An 18,418-nucleotide genomic window follows, 5' to 3' on the forward strand; every position below is an offset into this window, starting at 1 on the left:
CTCCTATCCAAACTTCTCTTAAACATTGAAACCAAGCTCGCATCCAGCACTTGCACTGGAATCCTGTTTCACACTCTCGCCAGAGTGAAGAGATTTCCCTCCAATTCCCCTTAAACTTTTCACCTTTCACCCTCTAGTTGCGGTCCCGTCCAACCTCAGTGGAAAAAACCTGCCTGCATTTACCCTGTCTATACCCCCTCATAACTTTATATAGCTCTGTCAAATCTCCTCTCAATCTTCTACATTCCAAGGAATAAAGTCCTAACCTATTCAACCTTTCCTTATAACTCAGCAACTCCAGTCTCAGTAACATCTTTGTAAATTTTCTCTGAACTCCTTCAACCTCATTTACATCTGGAGGTAGGTGACCAAAACTGTACACAATACACAAATGTAGGCCTCACCAATGTCTTATACAACTTCAACATAACGTCCCATCTCCTGTACTCAATACTTCAATTTACAAAGGCCAACATGCCAAAAGCTTTCTTTAGGTCCCTACAGTATCTACGTGATGCCAATTTCAACGAATTATGGCCACAAGAATATCTGCAGATGCTGGAAATTCAAGCAACACACACAAAATGCTGGAGGAACTCAGCAGGCCAGACGGCATCTATGAAAAAGGGGACAGTCAATGTTTCAGACCGAGATCCAACAGCAGGACTGGAGAAAAAAATAGATGAGTCAAATTAGAAGGTGGGAGGGGGAGGAAAGGAAGAAACACAAGTTGATAGATGAAACCGAGGGGTGAAGAAGAGCTGGGAAGTTAACCGGTGAAAGAGATGCAGGGCTGGAGAATGGGGAATCTGGTGGTTGGAATTTCTTTAGCCAGAGAGTGGCGAGTCTTGCCACAGGCAGCTGTGGACACCAAGTCATTGGGTAAGTTTAAGGCGGAGGTTTTGTTTAGTCAGGGTGTCAAAGATTATCGGGAAAAAGCCGGGGAATACGGATGAGAGAGATAATAATCAGCCATGATCAGACTTGATGAGCCAATGGCCTAATTCTGTCTTCTGGTTTTATGAAAAAGGACAGAAGGCAATGGTAGAAAGAAACAGGGGCTTCACCCCTCCCCCGGTTTCACCTTTAACCTCTTTTCTTCCTCCCCATTCCCCACCCTCTAACTCCGACTCCTCAGCTTTTTTCTCCAGTCCTGATGAAGAGTCTCAGCCCAAAACATTGACTGTTTACTCTTTTCCATAGATGCTGCCTGGCCTGGCCAGCATTTTGTATGTGTTGTTTCAATGAATTATGGACCTGTAGTCCCAGATCCCTTTGTTTTGCTGCACTCCTCAGTGCCCCCCTGTTCACCGTGTAAGACCTGCCCTGGTTGGCCCTAGCGACATGCATCCGTGCAGCCATTGGTCCTGCACAATCACATCAGTCCTATAGTGCGGCGACTCGAAATACATACACTCCCCCCTAGCGGCCCGACCTCTGCTTTGTAAGGCTGTAACGGGATGTCCCAACTTGTAAAAACAAGCCCTCTCCACCACCCTCTCAACATGCCCGGTCACCTCCGGGGAACCGCGGCCTCAATCGGCCTTTGGAGAGAATGGACTGATGCTTTACCAATGACCACGTCCACCGGTAGATGCGCCAGGAGTCTCCCGACGGTAGTGAGGTTCTCCGCGCTGTCCAGCGCACCCTGCTGCTGCAGATAGCTGATGGCCGTCTCCACGCTGGCCAGCGGAGGCGGTTCGATGAACGGAAAGGTGCGCGGGTCCCCAAGCTCCATGCTCTTCATCTGTCCCGGGGGGTGGTGGAGACAAGAGTGCACAAGTTAATCTACAGAAACAGCCAACCCTCCACCTCCACCCTCTCCCCTATCTCCAGGATGGGAGTGGCGAGGGGGCACGAGGGCAGTGAGAATGAAACACTGCATTGACTGAGGATTGGTGCAGTGATTTCTACGCATTGGGTGGGAAATTTGACTCGTGCCTGAACTCACCAGCACTGGCTGCTGGATTAAGTTAAATCTGTTAACCATATAACAATTGCAGCACAGAAACAGGCCAACTCCTCCCTTCTAGTCCGTGACGAACGCTTACTCTCACCTAGTCCCACTGACCCGCACTCAGCCCATAACCCTCCATTCCTTTCCTGTCCATATACCTATCCAATTTTACTTTAAATGACAATACCGAACCTGCCTGTACCACTTCTACTGAAAGCTCGTTCCACACAGCTACCACTCTCTGAGTAAAGAAGTTCCCCCTCATGTTACCCCTAAACTTTTACCCCTTAACTCTCAACTCACGTCCTCTTGCTTGAATCTCCCCTACTCTCAATGGAAAAAGCCAATCAAGTCAACTCTATCTATCCCCCTCATAATTTTAAATATCAAGTCCCCCCTCAACCTCCTACACTCCAAAGAATAAAGGCCTAACTTGTTCAATCTTTCTCTGTAACTTAGGTGCTGAAACCCAGGTAACAGTCTAGTAAATCTCCTCTGTATTTTGTTGACATCTTTCCTATAATTAACGTTGGAAATTGAAACCAGAGGGGCCCGTTGGTGGGATTGAGGGGTAAGAGGGGCCCGTGGGTGGGAGAGAGGGGTAAGAAGGGCCCGTGGGTGGGAGAGAGGGGTAAGAATGCACCCTGCATGAGCAGATCCCACGATGACCCAGCTCCGCAGTGCCAGGGACGTGTTTGGCCACCCATGGGGGTATACGAGGGGCCTGACGACCTGTGACATCCCTCACCTGCAGGACCAGAGCATGGAGCGCTACCCGCTGCATCTCGGGGACGGGGTAGGGGGCGAAGGCCTGGTAGTCTGACTCGGCGTAGAGCCGGTAACACACGCCCGGCCCCGTCCGCCCCGCCCTGCCGGCACGCTGCTCTGCACTGGCTCTGCTGATCCAGAACTCCTGAAGGCGGTGCATCTTGGCCTTGGGGTCGAAACTCATCTCCTTGACTTTCCCTGGAGCACAGAGATCGGGTTGAATACGGGGGGGGGGGGGGGGGGAATGTACAAGACATAAACATCTGTAATTACAAAAAACAAAGAGTTGCAGAGTCACGGAAAAGTACAGCATAGAAAAAGGCCATTCTGCCCATCTAGCCAGTTCTGAGCCATTTAAACTGCCAACTCCCATCGACTGTCACCTGGACCAGAGCCCTCAATATCCCAACCACCCACGTACCTCTCCAAACTTCACAAACATTGAAATCGCACTCGCGTGCGCCACTTCTGCCAGCAGCTCGTCCCACACTCTCACAATGCCGAATGAAGAAGTTTCCCCTCAAACTTTTCACCTTCCACCCATGACCTCCAGTTACAGTCTCACCTAACCTCAGTGGAGAAAGCCTGCTTGCATTTACTCTATCTATACCCCTCGTAATCTAGTATACCTCTATCAAGTCTCCTCTCAATCTTCTACATCCCAAGGAATAAAGTCCCGACCAATTCAATCTGCAATTATACTGAACCTTCTTGACCAACCTCCCATGGTGGGTCCATGCAGACAACACCCACGGCCTTGCCTTCATCAACATTCCTGGTAACTTCCTGAAAACACTCTACAAGATTGGTTTGACACGACCCACCAGGCAAGAGGCCATGCTGACTATCATTAATCTGTCCACGTCTATCTAAATATCTATATATCCAGTCCCTTAGAATACCTGCCATTAGCTTTCCAACTACTATCACCAGCCTATCATTTCCGAGCTTATTTTTTGAGCCTTTGTTTTAAAAATAGTGGAACAACACTGGCTAGCCTCCAGTCCTCTGCTGCCTCTCCTGTCGTTAAGGATGATTTAAATATCTCAAGAGGCTATTTCCCCAGGGCTGAAAAGGTTAACCCGAGAGGGCACAGTTTTAAGGTGCTTGGAAGCAGGTACAGAGGAGATGGCAGGGGTAAATTGTTGTTGTTTTACTCAGAGAATGGTGAGTGTGTGGAATGGGCTGCCGGCAACAGTGGTGGAGACGGATACGATAGGGTCTTTTAAGAGACTCTTGGACAGGTATATGGAGCTCATTAAAATAGAGGGCTATGGGTAACCCCAGGTAATTTCTAAGGCAAGGACATGTGTGGCACAGCTTTGTGGGCCGAAGAGCCTGTATTGTGCTGTAGGCTTTCTATGTTTCTACATCTCTCTCTGCTAGGGCTCCAGCAATTTCTACGCTTGCGTCCCGCAGAATGTAGTGTGGAGAAAATGGAATACAGTCGGCCCTCCTTATCCACGGATTCAACCAACCGCGGATCGGGAAAACCCGGAAGTTCTCTCTCCAGCACTCGTCGCTTGAACATGTACAGACTATTTTTTCTTGTCATTATTCCCTAAACAATACAGTATAACAACTATTTACATAGCATTTACACTGTATTAGGTATTATTTAGAAATGACTTAAAAGTACAGCCAGTCCCCGAGTTATGAATGAGTTCCATTCCTGAGCCCGTCTTTAAGTTGGATTTGAAGTCGGAACAGGTACATCCGGTATTATTTAGTGTCAGTTAGTCAAACGTTTTTCTTAGTATATAGTACATATTTTACCTTTCTATGCATATAAAACTTAAGAAACGTATGTTTTTCAATAATTTAACCACTGTGTTGCTTAGTAACAATTGTAGCTTTCATCGGAGCAGGGCCTTTCACATTCTCCGTTAAAATTGTTCCGATCATTGACTGACAGTAGCCTAACGCTTATCCAATGACCGATGGCGTTTCACCTCTTTCCGATCGCTTTATTACTTCCACCTTATTTTCAATCGTGATCGTGATTATTTTCGTGAACAGAAACACTGCGGATTCAGAGCTGCGCCGCTGGGTCCTAATGTCCACCGTACTGAAACACGTTAAACAAAGTCCGGGGTTCCGCTGGGTCCTAAAGACCACTGCACTGAGCCAGGTTGAATAAGGGACTTGAGTATCCGCGAATCTTGGTATCCACAGGGGGGTCCAGGAACCAATCCCCCGCGGATAAGGAGGGCCGACTGTACCGAAGTGGCGTTCATGGGCTCACAGGCTGTTCAGAAATCTGACGGTGTGGGAGGTGGGCAGAAGAAGCTGTTTCAGAAACATCGCAAACTGATCTCCCGGCCGTGGGAGCGGCAGATCATCAATACTTCGAAGGAATCGTTTGTTTCCGGGAAGTCTCTCCTTACTGACTGTATGAATCACATGGACTTCTGAATTTATCACTTTAAGTCTGTGCTTGGATGAGAACAGCTTCTAAGTTTGAATGTTTGTGCCGCCTAACTGCTAACTTCCGGTGAAGTTCGTCTTTTGTTTACTTTTCTAAGTTTGAGCAGAGGTTAATAAATCTCGAGGTTTGTTTTAAACCCTGTCTCAGTTTCATATACATTGCTGCTGCATTCATAACGTGTGTTCCCTGGACTTCCTCTTCCGTATTCAGTTCCTTAGTCTCGCTGGTGATGACACCACCCAACCAGCCCATCTACTTCCACTCCTGTCAGCTGAGATCCTGCCGACAGCAGCAGTTTCATAGTCGGCCTCTGAGCTGGGCCCAGCCACACAGCTGTGGCTGGAGGGGTACAGACTCATGCCCAAGGTGAGCCGCTGTTGACGGCCTGTCACTGGCGATGAGAAAGCCCAGACCTTCCTCTGCAAGTAGATCCTCGACAGAGTGAGCGGTTTGCAGAGTAATGAGCGACGAGTACTAATTGTAGCACAAAAGCAAATAATGAAGGGACAATAACCAAGTCACCAGATCTGCCCCAGTTCGCCTATCGAAGCATCTGCTGTGGATCTGTTGCCATCTCTTCACACAACTCTGGAACATCTGGATACAAAGATGCAAACATCAGGATGCCCCTTATCGAGCACAGCTCGGCACTTAACATATCATCCCCCTCCGAACTCATCAGTAAACTCCAAGACCGGGGCTTCGACACTCCCTTGTGCAATTGGATCCTGGATTTCCTCCCCTGTCGACCCCAGTCAGTCCGGTTCGGCAAAAGCATCTCCGCAATCTCCATCGGCACAGGAGCAGCGCAGGGATGTGCGCTCAGCCCCCTGCTCTACCCGCTTTACACCTGTGACTGTGAGGCTCAGTAAAACTCCAGCACCATGGACAAGTTTGCTGGTGTGGGCTGTATCAAAAACGGTGATGAATCAGCATCCAGGAGGGAGATTGAAAACTTGTCTGAGTGTTGTAGTAACAACAACCTCTCAGTCAGCGTCAATTAGACCAAGGAACTGATTGTAGTCTTCAGGAGGTCCATGAGCCGGTCCTCATCGGAGGATCTGAGGTGGAGAAGGTCAGTCATTTTAAATTCCTGGGTGACATGATGTCCTGGACCTATCATATAAATATAACTGCGAAGAAAGCGCTCTACTTGGGGAGATTCAGCATGTCAACAAAAGCTTTGGCAAACGTCTGTAGACGTGTGGTGGGAAGTGAGCCGATTGGCTGCATTACGGCCTGGTTCAGGAACACCAATGCCTTTGAACGGAAAAGCCTACAAAAGGTAGTGGATTTGGACCAGTCCGTCATGGATAAAAACCTCCCAACCATTCAGCACATCTCCATGCCGTTGAAAAGCAGCATCCATCATCACGGATGGTCACCATCCAGGCCAGTCTCTCTTCTCACTGCTGCCATCAGGAGCCTCAGGACTCACATCACCAGGTTCAGGAACAGTTACCACCCTCAATCATCAGCCTCTTAAACAAAAGGGGTAAATACACCCTCTTAAGGATTCTTCTACCTTGTTATTGCATGCCCATCAAATATTATATTTATCTCTTTTGCTGTTTATATCTAATTGCTATTTACTTACATTTGCTTTTGCACATTTTGTTGTCCATTGTTCACAGATACCATTCCATAGATTTGCAAAGTAAGCCCACAGATAAAGAATCTCAGGGTTGCATGTGGGGATGTGTATAAGAAGTTTTACTTTGCCAGCCTGGGTTGTGAGGACTGGGGCTGGGGGGGTGGGGAGAGGAGCGGTGAGGTGTGGATCAGCTGAGTGACTAACGGACAGCCTCACACTCACCGGAGTCGATGACAAATCGCACGCCGTCGATTGTAACAGACGTCTCGGCAATGTTGGTAGCCACGATGCATTTACGGACGCCCGCCGGTGCGACATCGAAGACCTGCCGGGAAACGGGCAGCACATGGACGTTACAGGAGGCTGGGGAAGGTTCCAGAAGGCGAGGGGCTCCCACGGCCGGGTCCCAACAACTCCAGGCTTTTTGACCTCTCAGTAAACACCCCGGTCAGCCACGCACCCTTCCCCCATTTCCAATTCTCAAGCCTGGTGACCCAAGCACTCCCTGGCCATCAGCACAGACAAGGGAACGCTTCACCACGAGGGCACCACTACAAAGCATAGACAGCTCTCCCACAGATTGGTCGCTCAAGGACAGAGCATCACTGCCTGGTTCGGAAATTGCACTGTCTCGGATTGCGAGACCCTGCAGCGGATAGTGAGGTCAGCTGAGAAGATCATCGGGGTCTCTCTCCCGCCATCACGGACATTTACACTACACGCTGCATCCACAAAGCTAACAGCATTATGGAGGACCCCATGCACCCCTCATACAAACTCTTCTCCCTCCTGCCGTCTGGCAAAAGGTACCGAAGCATTCGGGCTCTCACAACCAGACTGTGCAACAGTTTCCTCCCCCCAAGCTATCAATACCCAGAGTCTGGACTGACGTCTACATCATTTATTAAATTGTAATTTGTCCACTACTGTGCCTGTTGTCTTATTTATTCATTATCATACTGCCCTGCACTGTTTTGTGCACTGTATGTAGTCCTGTGCAGGTCTGTAGTCTAGAGCAGTTTTTATGTTGTTTTACGTAGTCTAGTATAGCCTTGTGCTGTCTCACATAGTCTAGTGTAGTTTTGTGTTTCATGTAGCACCAGGGTCCTGGAGGAACGTGGTTTCGTTTTTACTGTGTACTGGACCAGCAGTTTATGGTCAAAATGACAATAAAAAGCAACTTAAACTTGAAATGGTTTCCCTCAGGGAGGGAATTCCCACACGGAGCGAGAACCCTCCCTGCCACAGGGAGTGAGATCCTTCAGGAGGGTGTTCCTCAGGGTGAAGTACCCTCGGGGCATGAGTGTGAGGGACCTGTCAGGGAGTGTACTCCCCAGGGTGATGGAAACCCGATGCCTCACCTTGTCTTGCTCGGACGCAGACAGCCCACTGTGCAGCGGCAGCACGATCCAGCGCTTGGTGAGGGCCGCCAGCGTGCGGGCCGCCTCGGCCACGATGCCTATCTCCGCCACGCCGCTGAGGAAGACCAGCAGATCCCCGCGCTCCTCTGCCGGGTAACGCTCCTCGATGCTCTGCATCACCCTCAGGTATGGCCTAGGGTCCAGGCGCTCCGAACCGGAGCCGCTCTCCTCGCTCTGCACGGGCTGGTAGATCACCTGGGGAGGGGAGAGACAGGGAAGGTTGGTGGGGGAGCATTATACTGACCTGACTGTTCTGACCCCCACTTCCCACCACCCAGGACATACCCACTACTCTTCGCTACCATCCGGGAGGCGGTACAGGAGCCTGACGAACACACTCAGTGATTCAGGAACAGCTTCTGTCCCTCTGCCGCCTGATTTCTGAATGGACAATGAACCCTTGAACACTACTTCACTACCTTTTTATTTCTACTTTTTGCACTAGCTATTTAACTATTTTATACATGTGCTTACTGTTACGAGCCTGCAGTCGTACTGTAAGAGCGCCCGAGTGAAGCGGGACTGTGACGTTAGTCACAGGATGTGGCAGCCTGCTGGACAGAGACAGAGAGAGAGACTGAGAAAGAGGGAGAGAGGGAGACTGAGAGAGAGAGGGAGAGAGACAGGGAGAGAGACTGTGAGACAGGGAGAGAGACTGTGAGAGAGGGAGAGAGACTGTGAGGGAGAGACAGGGAGAGACAGGGAGAGAGGGAGAGAGGGAGGAGAGGGAGAGAGGGAGAGAGGGAGAGAGGGAGAGAGGAGAGAGGGAGAGAGGAGAGAGGGAGAGAGGGAGAGAGGGAGAGAGGAGAGAGGGAGAGAGGGAGAGAGGGAGAGAGGGAGAGAGGGAGAGAGGGAGAGAGGGAGAGAGGGAGAGAGGGAGAGAGGGAGAGAGGGAGAGAGGGAGAGAGGGAGAGAGGGAGAGAGGGAGAGAGGGAGGGAGGGAGGGAGGGAGACTGTGAGAGGGAGAGAGACTATGAGGGAGAGAGACTGTGAGAGAGGGAGAGAGACTGTGAGAGAGGGAGAGAGACTGTGAGAGAGGGAGAGACTGAGAGAGGGAGACTGTGAGAGGAGAGACAGAGGGAGAGAGACAGAGAGAGGAAGAGAGGGACTGAGAGGGAGAGAGACAGAGAGAAAGGGAGAGGACAGAGACTGTGAGAAGGAGAGAGAGAGAGACAGAGACAGGGGGAGAGGGGGAGAGGGGGAGAGGGGGAGAGGGGGAAGAGGGGGAGAGGGGGAGAGGGGGAGAGGGGGAGAGGGGGAGAGGGGGAGAGGGGGAGAGGGGGAGAGGGGGAGAGGGGGAGAGGGGGAGAGGGGGAGAAGGGGAGAAGGGGAGAGGGGGAGAGGGGGAGAGGGGGGGAGAGGGGGGAGAGGGGGAGAGGGGGAGAGGGGGGAGGGGGGAGGGGGGAGAGAGAGAGAGAGAGAGAGAAGAGAGAGGAGAGAGAGAGAGAGAGAGAGAGAGAGACACACACACACCGACTGGACAGGCTGGTGAAATTTCAGCTTGTCACTGCTATGATTTGGGACTCTTCGATGGCCAAAAGGTTGGGTTGATCACTGGCACGCAGTGCACAACAGATGTGTTGGAGAATCCTGTGGTACCACTTTTGTTGGCCCTTTGCCCGGAATCGGAGTGTTGTGGTGACCACCTGAAGACGATATTCATCACCTGGGATATGTCAAGGGGATTTTGGAATGACTTAACGGACATGATCTTCGACCATAGTTATTTCATTTACCCAGCCGGGAACCTGTGACTCTTCGTAATCGCCTTCTCTCTACATCATACTCTGGATTACAAATCTCTCCCATCACTCCATCACCGAACTTTCCCACTGCACCATTTGAAGACTTTAAGAATAGTTCCTAGGCTGGGAGTATTGGAGTATAAAAGTTGAAATTATTTGCTGTGTAACCAAAACTACAGTCAGCTTTGAAACTTGCTATTTGCTATGCATGTACCCAATTTAGTAGGAGAATGAAATCTTAAGAATGTAGAAGACAATGGTGTGTTAATGAGAGGCAGCTAAGAGATGTAGATTAGAACAGGATTAAGTCAATGGGTAGAAACAATTGTGGCGGATGTACGTGTGATACGCAACTGCAGACCGATTGGATATGTTAATGCAACTAAACCAGGAGATTGCTATAAAAAATGCTGTGTCCACGGATCGGTGGGCGGGCAACCAACGACTAGCTCAATGACTGTCTCAGCTTTGATTTGCAAATTAAAGTTTAACCCTTCTTGAAGAACCTACTGCGTCTCCTGGTTATTTGTGGGACACGAGAAACCACAACAGGAGCTGCATATTCACATGCATAACACTGTTAACTTTTGTTTACCTCGTTTAAGTTTCTATATACTGAGTAGGTACTAATAAAGATAGTGGTTTTAACATTAAAACAGGACTCAATGTGTGAAATCTCTTTCTGCTGGTTCGTTTCTAAAACATTGCAGTTTTGTAACATTACTTTCATTCACATTTTTCTATGATGCATTGTAATGTAATGTTGCCAAAACAACAAATTTCAGGACACAGGCCAGTTTTAAACCAGATTATAGACAATAGGTGCAGAAGTAGACCATTCAGCCCTTCGAGCCTGCACCGCCATTTTGAGATCATGGCTGATCATCCACTATCAATACCCGGTTCCTGCCTTGTCCCCATATCCTTTGATTCCCCTATCCATAAGATACCTATCTAGCTCCTTCTTGAAAGCATCCAGAGAATTGGCCTCCACTACCTTCCGAGGTAGTGCATTCCAGACCCCCACAACTCTCTGGGAGAAGAAGTTTTTCCTTAACTCTGTCCTAAATGACCTACCCCTTATTCTCAAACCATGCCCTCTGGTACTGGACTCTCCCAGCATCTGGAACATATTTCCTGCCTCTATCTTGTCCAATCCCTTAATATCCTTATATGTTTCAATCAGATCCCCTCTCAATCTCCTTAATTCCAGCGTGTACAAGCCCAGTCTCTTTAACCTCTCTGCGTAAGACAGTCCAGCCATCCCAGGAATTAACCTCGTGAATCTACGCTGCACTTCCTCTACGGCCAGGATGTCCTTCCTTAACCCTGGAGACCAAAACTGTACACAATACTCCAGGTGTGGTCTCTCCAGGGCCCTGTACAAATGCAAGAGGATTTCCTTGCTCTTGTACTCAATTCCCTTTGTAATAAAGGCCAACATTTCATTAGCCTTCTTCACTGCCTGCTGCACTTGCTCATTCAGTGACTGATGAACAAGGACTCCTAGATCTCTTTGTATTTCTCCCTTACCTAACTTTACACCGTTCAGATAATAATCTGCCTTCTTGTTCTTACTCCCAAAGTGGATAACCTCACACTTATTCACATTAAACATCATCTGCCAAGTATCTGCCCACTCACCCAGCCTATCCAAGTCACCCTGAATTCTCCTAACATCCTCATCACATGTCACACTGCCACCCAGCTTAGTATCATCAGCAAATTTGCTGATGTTATTCTCAATGCCTTCATCTAAATCATTGACATAAATTATAAACAGCTGTGGTCCCAATACCGAGCCCTGTGGCACCCCACTAGTCACCACCTGCCATTCCGAGAAACACCCATTCACTACTACCCTTTGCTTTCTATCTGCCAACCAGTTTTCTATCCATGTCAATGTCTTCCCCCCGATGCCCTGAGCTTTGATTATATCCACCAATCTCCTATGTGGGACCTTATCAAATGCCTTCTGAAAATCGAGGTACACTACATCCACTGGATCTCCCTTGTCTAACTTCCTGGCTACATCCTCAAAAAACTCCAATAAATTAGTCAAGCATGATTTACCCTTGGTAAATCCATGCTGGCTCGGCCCAATCCTATCACTGCTATCTAGATATGCCACTATTTCATCTTTAATAATGGACTCTAGCATCTTCCCCACTACTGATGTTAGGCTGACAGGTCGATAGTTCTCTGTTTTCTCCCTCCCTCCTTTCTTAAAAAGTGGGATAACATTAGCCATTCTGCAACCCTCAGGAACTGATCCTGAATCTAAGGAACATCGGAAAATGATTACCAAAGCATCCGCAATTTATTCTTAAAGTATTCTTAGAGATAGTATTAATAATTATATGGAAAGTATTCTTAGAGATAGTATTAATAATTATCTGGATAGACAGGATCTGATTAGGAGTAGCCAGCATGGATTTGTGCGTGGAAGGTCATGTTTGACAAACCTTATTGAATTTTTTGAAGAAGTTACGAGGAATGTTGACGACGGTAAGGCAGTGGATGTAGTATATATGGACTTCAGTAAAGCCTTTGACAAAGTTCCACATGGAAGGTTAGTTAAGAAGGTTCAGTAGTTAGGTATTAATGCTGGAGTAATAAAATGGATTCAACAATCTGGGAGATGCCAGAGAGTAGTGGTGGATAATTGTTTATCGGGATGGAGGCCGGTGACTAGCGGGGTGCCTCAGGGATCTGTTTTGGGCCCAATGTTGTTTGTAATATACATAAATGATCTGGATGATGGGGTGGTAAATTGGATTAGTAAGTATGCCGATGATACTAAGGTAGGAGGTGTTGTGGATAATGAGGTGGGTTTTCAAAGCTTGCAGGGAGATTTATGCCGGTTAGAAGAATGGGCTGAACGTTGGCAGATGGAGTTTAATGCTGAGAAGTGTGAGGTTCTACATTTTGGCAGGAATAATCCAAATAGAACATACAGGGTAAATGATAGGGCATTGAGGAATGCAGTGGAACAGAGAGATCTAGGAATAACAGTGCATAGTTCCCTGAAGGTGGAGTCTCATGTAGATAGGGTGGTGAAGAGGGCTTTTGGAATGCTGGCCTTTATAAATCAAAGCATTGAGTACAGAAGTTGGGATGTAATGTTAAAATTGTACAAGGCATTGGTAAGGCCAAATTTGGAATATTGTGTACAGTTCTGGTCACCGAATTATAGGAAAGATATCAATAAATTAGAGAGAGTGCTGAGACGATTTACTAGGATGTTACCTGGGTTTCAGCACTTAAGTTACAGAGAAAGGTTGAACAAGTTAGGTCTCTATTCATTGGAGCGTAGAAGGTTGAGGGGGGATTTGATCGAGGTATTTAAAATTTTGAGAGGGATAGATAGAGTTGACGTGAATAGGCTGTTTCCATTGAGAGTAGGGGAGATTCAAACAAGAGGACATGATTTGAGAGTTAGGGGGCAGAAGTTTAAGGGAAACACGAGGGGGTATTTCTTTACTCAGAGAGTGATAGCTGTGTGGAATGAGCTTCCTGTAGAAGTAGTAGAGGCCAGTTCAGTTGTGTCATTTAAGGTAAAATTGGATAGGTATATGGACAGGAAAGGAGTGGAGGGTTATGGGCTGAGTGCGGGTAGGTGGGACTAGGTGAGATTAAGGGTTTGGCACAGACTAGGAGGGCCAAGATGACCTGTTTCCGTGCTGTGATTGTTATATGGTTATATGTCATATGATTAATTTCCTGGGCCACCTCCTTTAGTACCCTAGGATGCAGACCATCTGGACCTGGGGATTTGTCAGCCTTCAGTCCCATCAGTCTACTCATCACCGTTTCCTTCCTAATGTCAATCTGTTTCATTTCCTCTGTTACCCTATATCCTTGGCCCATCCATACATCTGGGAGATTGCTTGTGTCTTCCTTAGTGAAAACAGATCTAAAATACTCATTAAACTCTTCAGCCATTTCTCTGTTTCCCATAACAATTTCACCCAATTCATTCTTCAAGGGCCCAACATTGTTCTTAACTATCTTCTTTCTCTTCACATACCTAAAAAAGCTTTTGCTATCTTCCTTTATATTCCTGGCTAGCTTGCGTTCGTACCTCATTTTTTCTCCCCGTATTGCCTTTTTAGTTAAGTACTGTTGTTCCTTAAAAACTTCCCAATCATCTGTCCTCCCACTCACCTTAGCTCTGTCATACTTCCTTTTTTTTTAATGCTATGCAATCTCTGACTTCCATTGTCAACCTCTGTGGCCCCTTTCCCCCCTTTGAATCCTTCCTTCTCTGGGGGATGAACTGATTTTGCACCTTGTGCATTATTCCCAAGAATACCTGCCATTGCTGTTCCACTGTCTTTTCTGCTAGGCTATCCGTCCAGTCAACTTTGGGCAGCTCCTCCCTCATGGCTCCATAGTTTCCCCTGTTCAACTGCAACACGGACACCTCCGAGCTGCCCTTATCCTTCTCAAATTGCAGATAAAAGCTTATCATATTATGATCACTACCCCCAAATGGCTCCTTTACTGCGAGGTCGCTTATCAAATCCTGTTCATTACATAACAATAAATCCAGAATAGTCTTGTCCCTGGTCAGCTCTCGTACAAGCTGTTCCAAGAATGCATCCCGTAGGCACTCTATAAACTCCCTATCCTGGGGTCCAGCACCAACCTGATTCTCCCAGTTCACCTGCATGTTGAAATCCCCCATAACTACTGCGACATTAACTTTGCCACATTAACTCCCTATTCAACTTGATAGGAGTTTGTGGCTCAGGTCCTCAATCCACATCCCCTCCCTCACCCTCCTCCCATCCTCCACCCCTCCCCCGCTCCTTCTCACCTTGATGGGGTGCAGTCTGCCGGGGACCTGAAGCACTTGGGCGCCCCCGAAGTACTGAGAGAAGAGGCTGATGTTGATGGTGGCCGACATGAGGAGGAGGCGGAAGGCAGCGGGGGCCTGGGGGGAGTCCAGCAGCTGCCTCAGGACCCCCAGCAGGAAGTCAGTGTGCAGGTGCCTCTCGTGTACCTCGTCCATGATGACGGCGCGGTAGCGGCTCAGCGCAGAGGGTCCGGACTGCAGCTGGCGCAGCAGAAGCCCCTCGGTCAGGAAGCAGAGGCGGGCCCCGGGGGTGGGCGACGAGTCGAAGCGGACCTGGTACCCCACCGCGCCGGGCTCCAGGCTCTCCAGCCCCACCCGGCGGGCCAGCGAGAGGCAGGCGATGCGGCGAGGCTGCGTGCAGGCCAGCCGGCCGCGGCCCCACGCCTCCAGCAGGAACTGCGGCACCTGGGTGGACTTGCCGCAGCCGGTGTCGCCGGCCACCACCAGCACCGGGCACTCCTGGCACAGCTGCAGCAGCCGGGGCCGGTAGGCGGTCACGGGCAGAGCGCGCCGGCCCTCCTGCAGCCTCCGCAGTCGCCCGAACGCCTGCTTCTGCCCAAAGTCCGCAAAGTGCACCAGCGCCAGGCGGAAGGCAGCCTGCTGGTCCTCGGGGAGCGGGCAGCTCTCCCCCACCGACCCCCGGCTGCTCCCCAACACCGATAGGTTGATGCGGTAGCGTATATTATACTGGGCCGGAAATTCCAGTCGTACCTGCTCCTGCTTCCCCCTATCCTCTCCCCTTCTCCCACTCTCTCCATCTCCCTTTCTGCTCATATCCTCTCCCCTTACCTTTCTCTCACTCTCTCCATCTCCCTCTCTCCTTCTATCCTCTCTTCCCCTTCCCTCACTCCTTCCATCTCCCTCCCTCCTCGTATCCTTTCCTCTTCTCTCACTCTCTCCATCTCCCTCTCTCCTATCCTCTCTTCCCCTTCCCTCACTCCTTCCATCTCCCTCCCTCCTCGTATCCTTTCCTCTTCTCTCAATCTCTCCATCTCCCTCTCTTCTTCTATCCTCCCTTCCCCTTCTCTCACTCTCTCTATCTTTTCTCTCCCTATCTTCTCTCTTTCTGCCCTCCCTCTGTCCACTCTCCCCCTTTCCCCTTCTCTCACTCTCTCCTTCTCTCTCTGTTCTCTCATTCCACCCTTCCCCACGCTCACTCCCTTTCTCCCTCTCCTGCCACTCTGCCCTCTTCTCCCTCTCTCGCTCCAGAAATTTTTGATAGCGCTCCAGGAAGAGCCAGAATTCCTCGCATTCTTTACTGCCAGCTCGGATGAAGCCGTTTTCCCCGAAGAAGATCTCCTCCAAGCGACGTCGAGTCTGGGGCTGGGTCCAGTCGTACGTCCGAACGCTTTCCGCTGGTCGACGGGACATGGTTAGCGCTGCCCTGAGCCGGCATCAGGTTAAGGGTTAGGTTCCCCCACCATGATATCCACTGCCCGAGCCTCCTACAACATGGTCCTGATGCTGTGCTTCAACCTCTCCAATTGATTGTTCAGCACATCCTGAGCAGGTCTATTTTGACTCACACAGCTGCCCTCGTCTCCCTGTCCTCTCCATCTCCGCCTTGTCAGGGGTCAGCCCCTCTCCCTGGCTTCTGCCCACTTCCCCTCCGGCCCTGAAGAAGGGTCTCCGCCACAAACGTCGACTACCGATTCATTTGCCCCCAGAGGTGCAGCATTGAGTCTGGACGTTAATCTCACTCCGGCCGTCCTGCCCGTCGCGCTTTGACGACGTCATCGCAGGGCAGCGGAACCGGCCAGGCAGGTTCTGCGCAGGCGCAGTGGCGGCGCCGCGGAGGGAAACCACGTGACACTGTCTCGCGCGCTCTCTCTCTCTCTCTCCCTCCCCCTGAGTGAGCTCCCTCCGGGTGCAGATCCCTCACTGTGACGCTCGCACACCACCCTCCTGCAGTGTGGAGATCCCTCCCCCTGAGTGAGCTCCCTCCGGGTGCAGATCCCTCACTGTGACGCTCGCACACCACCCTCCTGCAGTGTGGAGATCCCTCCCCCTGAGTGAGCTCCCTCCGGGTGCAGATCCCTCACTGTGACGCTCGCACACCACCCTCCTGCAGTGTGGAGATCCCTCCCCCTGAGTGAGCTCCCTCCGGGTGCAGATCCCTCAGTGACGCTCGCACACCACCCTCCTGCAGTGTGGAGATCCCTCCCCCTGAGTGAGCTCCCTCCGGGTGCAGATCCCTCACTGTGACGCTCGCACACCACCCTCCTGCAGTGTGGAGATCCCTCCCCCTGAGTGAGCTCCCTCCGGGTGCAGATCCCTCACTGTGACGCTCGCACACCACCCTCCTGCAGTGTGGAGCTCCCCACAATCCCTCCCCCTGAGTGAGCTCCCTCCGGGTGCAGATCCCTCACTGTGACGCTCGCACACCACCCTCCAGCAGTGTGGAGATCCCTCCCCCTGAGTGAGCTCCCTCCGGGTGCAGATCCCTCACTGTGACGCTCGCACACCACCCTCCTGCAGTGTGGAGATCCCTCCCCCTGAGTGAGCTCCCTCCGGGTGCAGATCCCTCACTGTGACGCTCGCACACCACCCTCCTGCAGTGTGGAGATCCCTCCCCCTGAGTGAGCTCCCTCCGGGTGCAGATCCCTCACTGTGACGCTCGCACACCACCCTCCTGCAGTGTGGAGATCCCTCCCCCTGAGTGAGCTCCCTCCGGGTGCAGATCCCTCACTGTGACGCTCGCACACCACCCTCCTGCAGTGTGGAGATCCCTCCCCCTGAGTGAGCTCCCTCCGGGTGCAGATCCCTCACTGTGACGCTCGCACACCACCCTCCTGCAGTGTGGAGATCCCTCCCCCTGAGTGAGCTCCCTCCGGGTGCAGATCCCTCACTGTGACGCTCGCACACCACCCTCCTGCAGTGTGGAGATCCCTCCCCCTGAGTGAGCCTCCGGGTGCAGATCCCTCACTGTGACGCTCGCACACCACCCTCCTGCAGTGTGGAGCTCCCTACAATCCCTCCCCCTGAGTGAGCTCCCTCAGGGTGCAGATCCTGACACACTCGCACACCACCCTCCTGCAGTGTGGAGATCCCTCCCTCTGAGTGAGCTCCCTCCGGGTGCAGATCCTGACACTCGCACACCACCCTCCTGCAGTGTGGAGCTCCCTCCCTCTGAGTGAGCTCCCTCAGGGTGCAGATCCTGACACTCGCACACCACCCTCCTGCAGTGTGGAGCTCCCTCCCTCTGAGTGAGCTCCCTCCGGGTGCAGATCCTGACACACTCGCACACCACCCTCCTGCAGTGTGGAGATCCCTCCCCCTGAGTGAGCTCCCTCCGGGTGCAGATCCTGACACACTCGCACACCACCCTCCTGCAGTGTGGAGATCCCTCCCCCTGAGTGAGCTCCCTCCGGGTGCAGATCCCTCACTGTGACGCTCGCACACCACCTTCCTGCAGTGTGGAGATCCCTCCCCTGAGTGAGCTCCCTCCGGGTGCAGATCCCTCACTGTGACGCTCGCACACCACCCTCCTGCAGTGTGGAGCTCCCTCACAATCCCTCCCCCTGAGTGAGCTCCCTCAGGATGCAGATCCTGACACAATCGCACACCACCCTCCTGCAGTGTGGAGATCCCTCCCCCTGAGTGAGCTCCCTCAGGGTGCAGATCCTGACACACTCGCACACCAC

General features: G+C 51.0%; 1 protein-coding gene across 4 annotated transcripts in view; it reads right to left on the reverse strand.

Annotated features, from left to right (window-relative positions):
* Positions 1 to 16,592, reverse strand: part of dhx34 (DEAH (Asp-Glu-Ala-His) box polypeptide 34) — a 42,733-nt gene extending 26,141 nt beyond the window's left edge. For 3 of the 4 annotated variants that reach the window (XR_009507821.1, XR_009507822.1, XM_059949542.1), the window contains exons 1-5: positions 14,736 to 16,584; positions 8,109 to 8,363; positions 6,970 to 7,072; positions 2,706 to 2,923; positions 1,573 to 1,747 (exon numbers count right to left, since the gene is read on the reverse strand). Coding sequence is in view for 2 of the 4 variants with exons in the window: in XM_059949542.1 (XP_059805525.1) it covers positions 1,573 to 1,747; positions 2,706 to 2,923; positions 6,970 to 7,072; positions 8,109 to 8,363; positions 14,736 to 16,145 (2,161 nt within the window). In the remaining 2 variants the exon portion in view is untranslated. Of the gene's footprint in view, positions 1 to 1,572; positions 1,748 to 2,705; positions 2,924 to 6,969; positions 7,073 to 8,108; positions 8,364 to 14,735 lie in introns of all 4 variants that reach the window. The other variant, XM_059949543.1, reaches the window with a different exon arrangement.
* Positions 16,593 to 18,418: the final 1,826 nt, after the last annotated feature.

The sequence above is a fragment of the Hypanus sabinus genome, chromosome 24, assembly GCF_030144855.1.
Source record: "Hypanus sabinus isolate sHypSab1 chromosome 24, sHypSab1.hap1, whole genome shotgun sequence".
Classification (NCBI taxonomy): domain Eukaryota; kingdom Metazoa; phylum Chordata; class Chondrichthyes; order Myliobatiformes; family Dasyatidae; genus Hypanus; species Hypanus sabinus.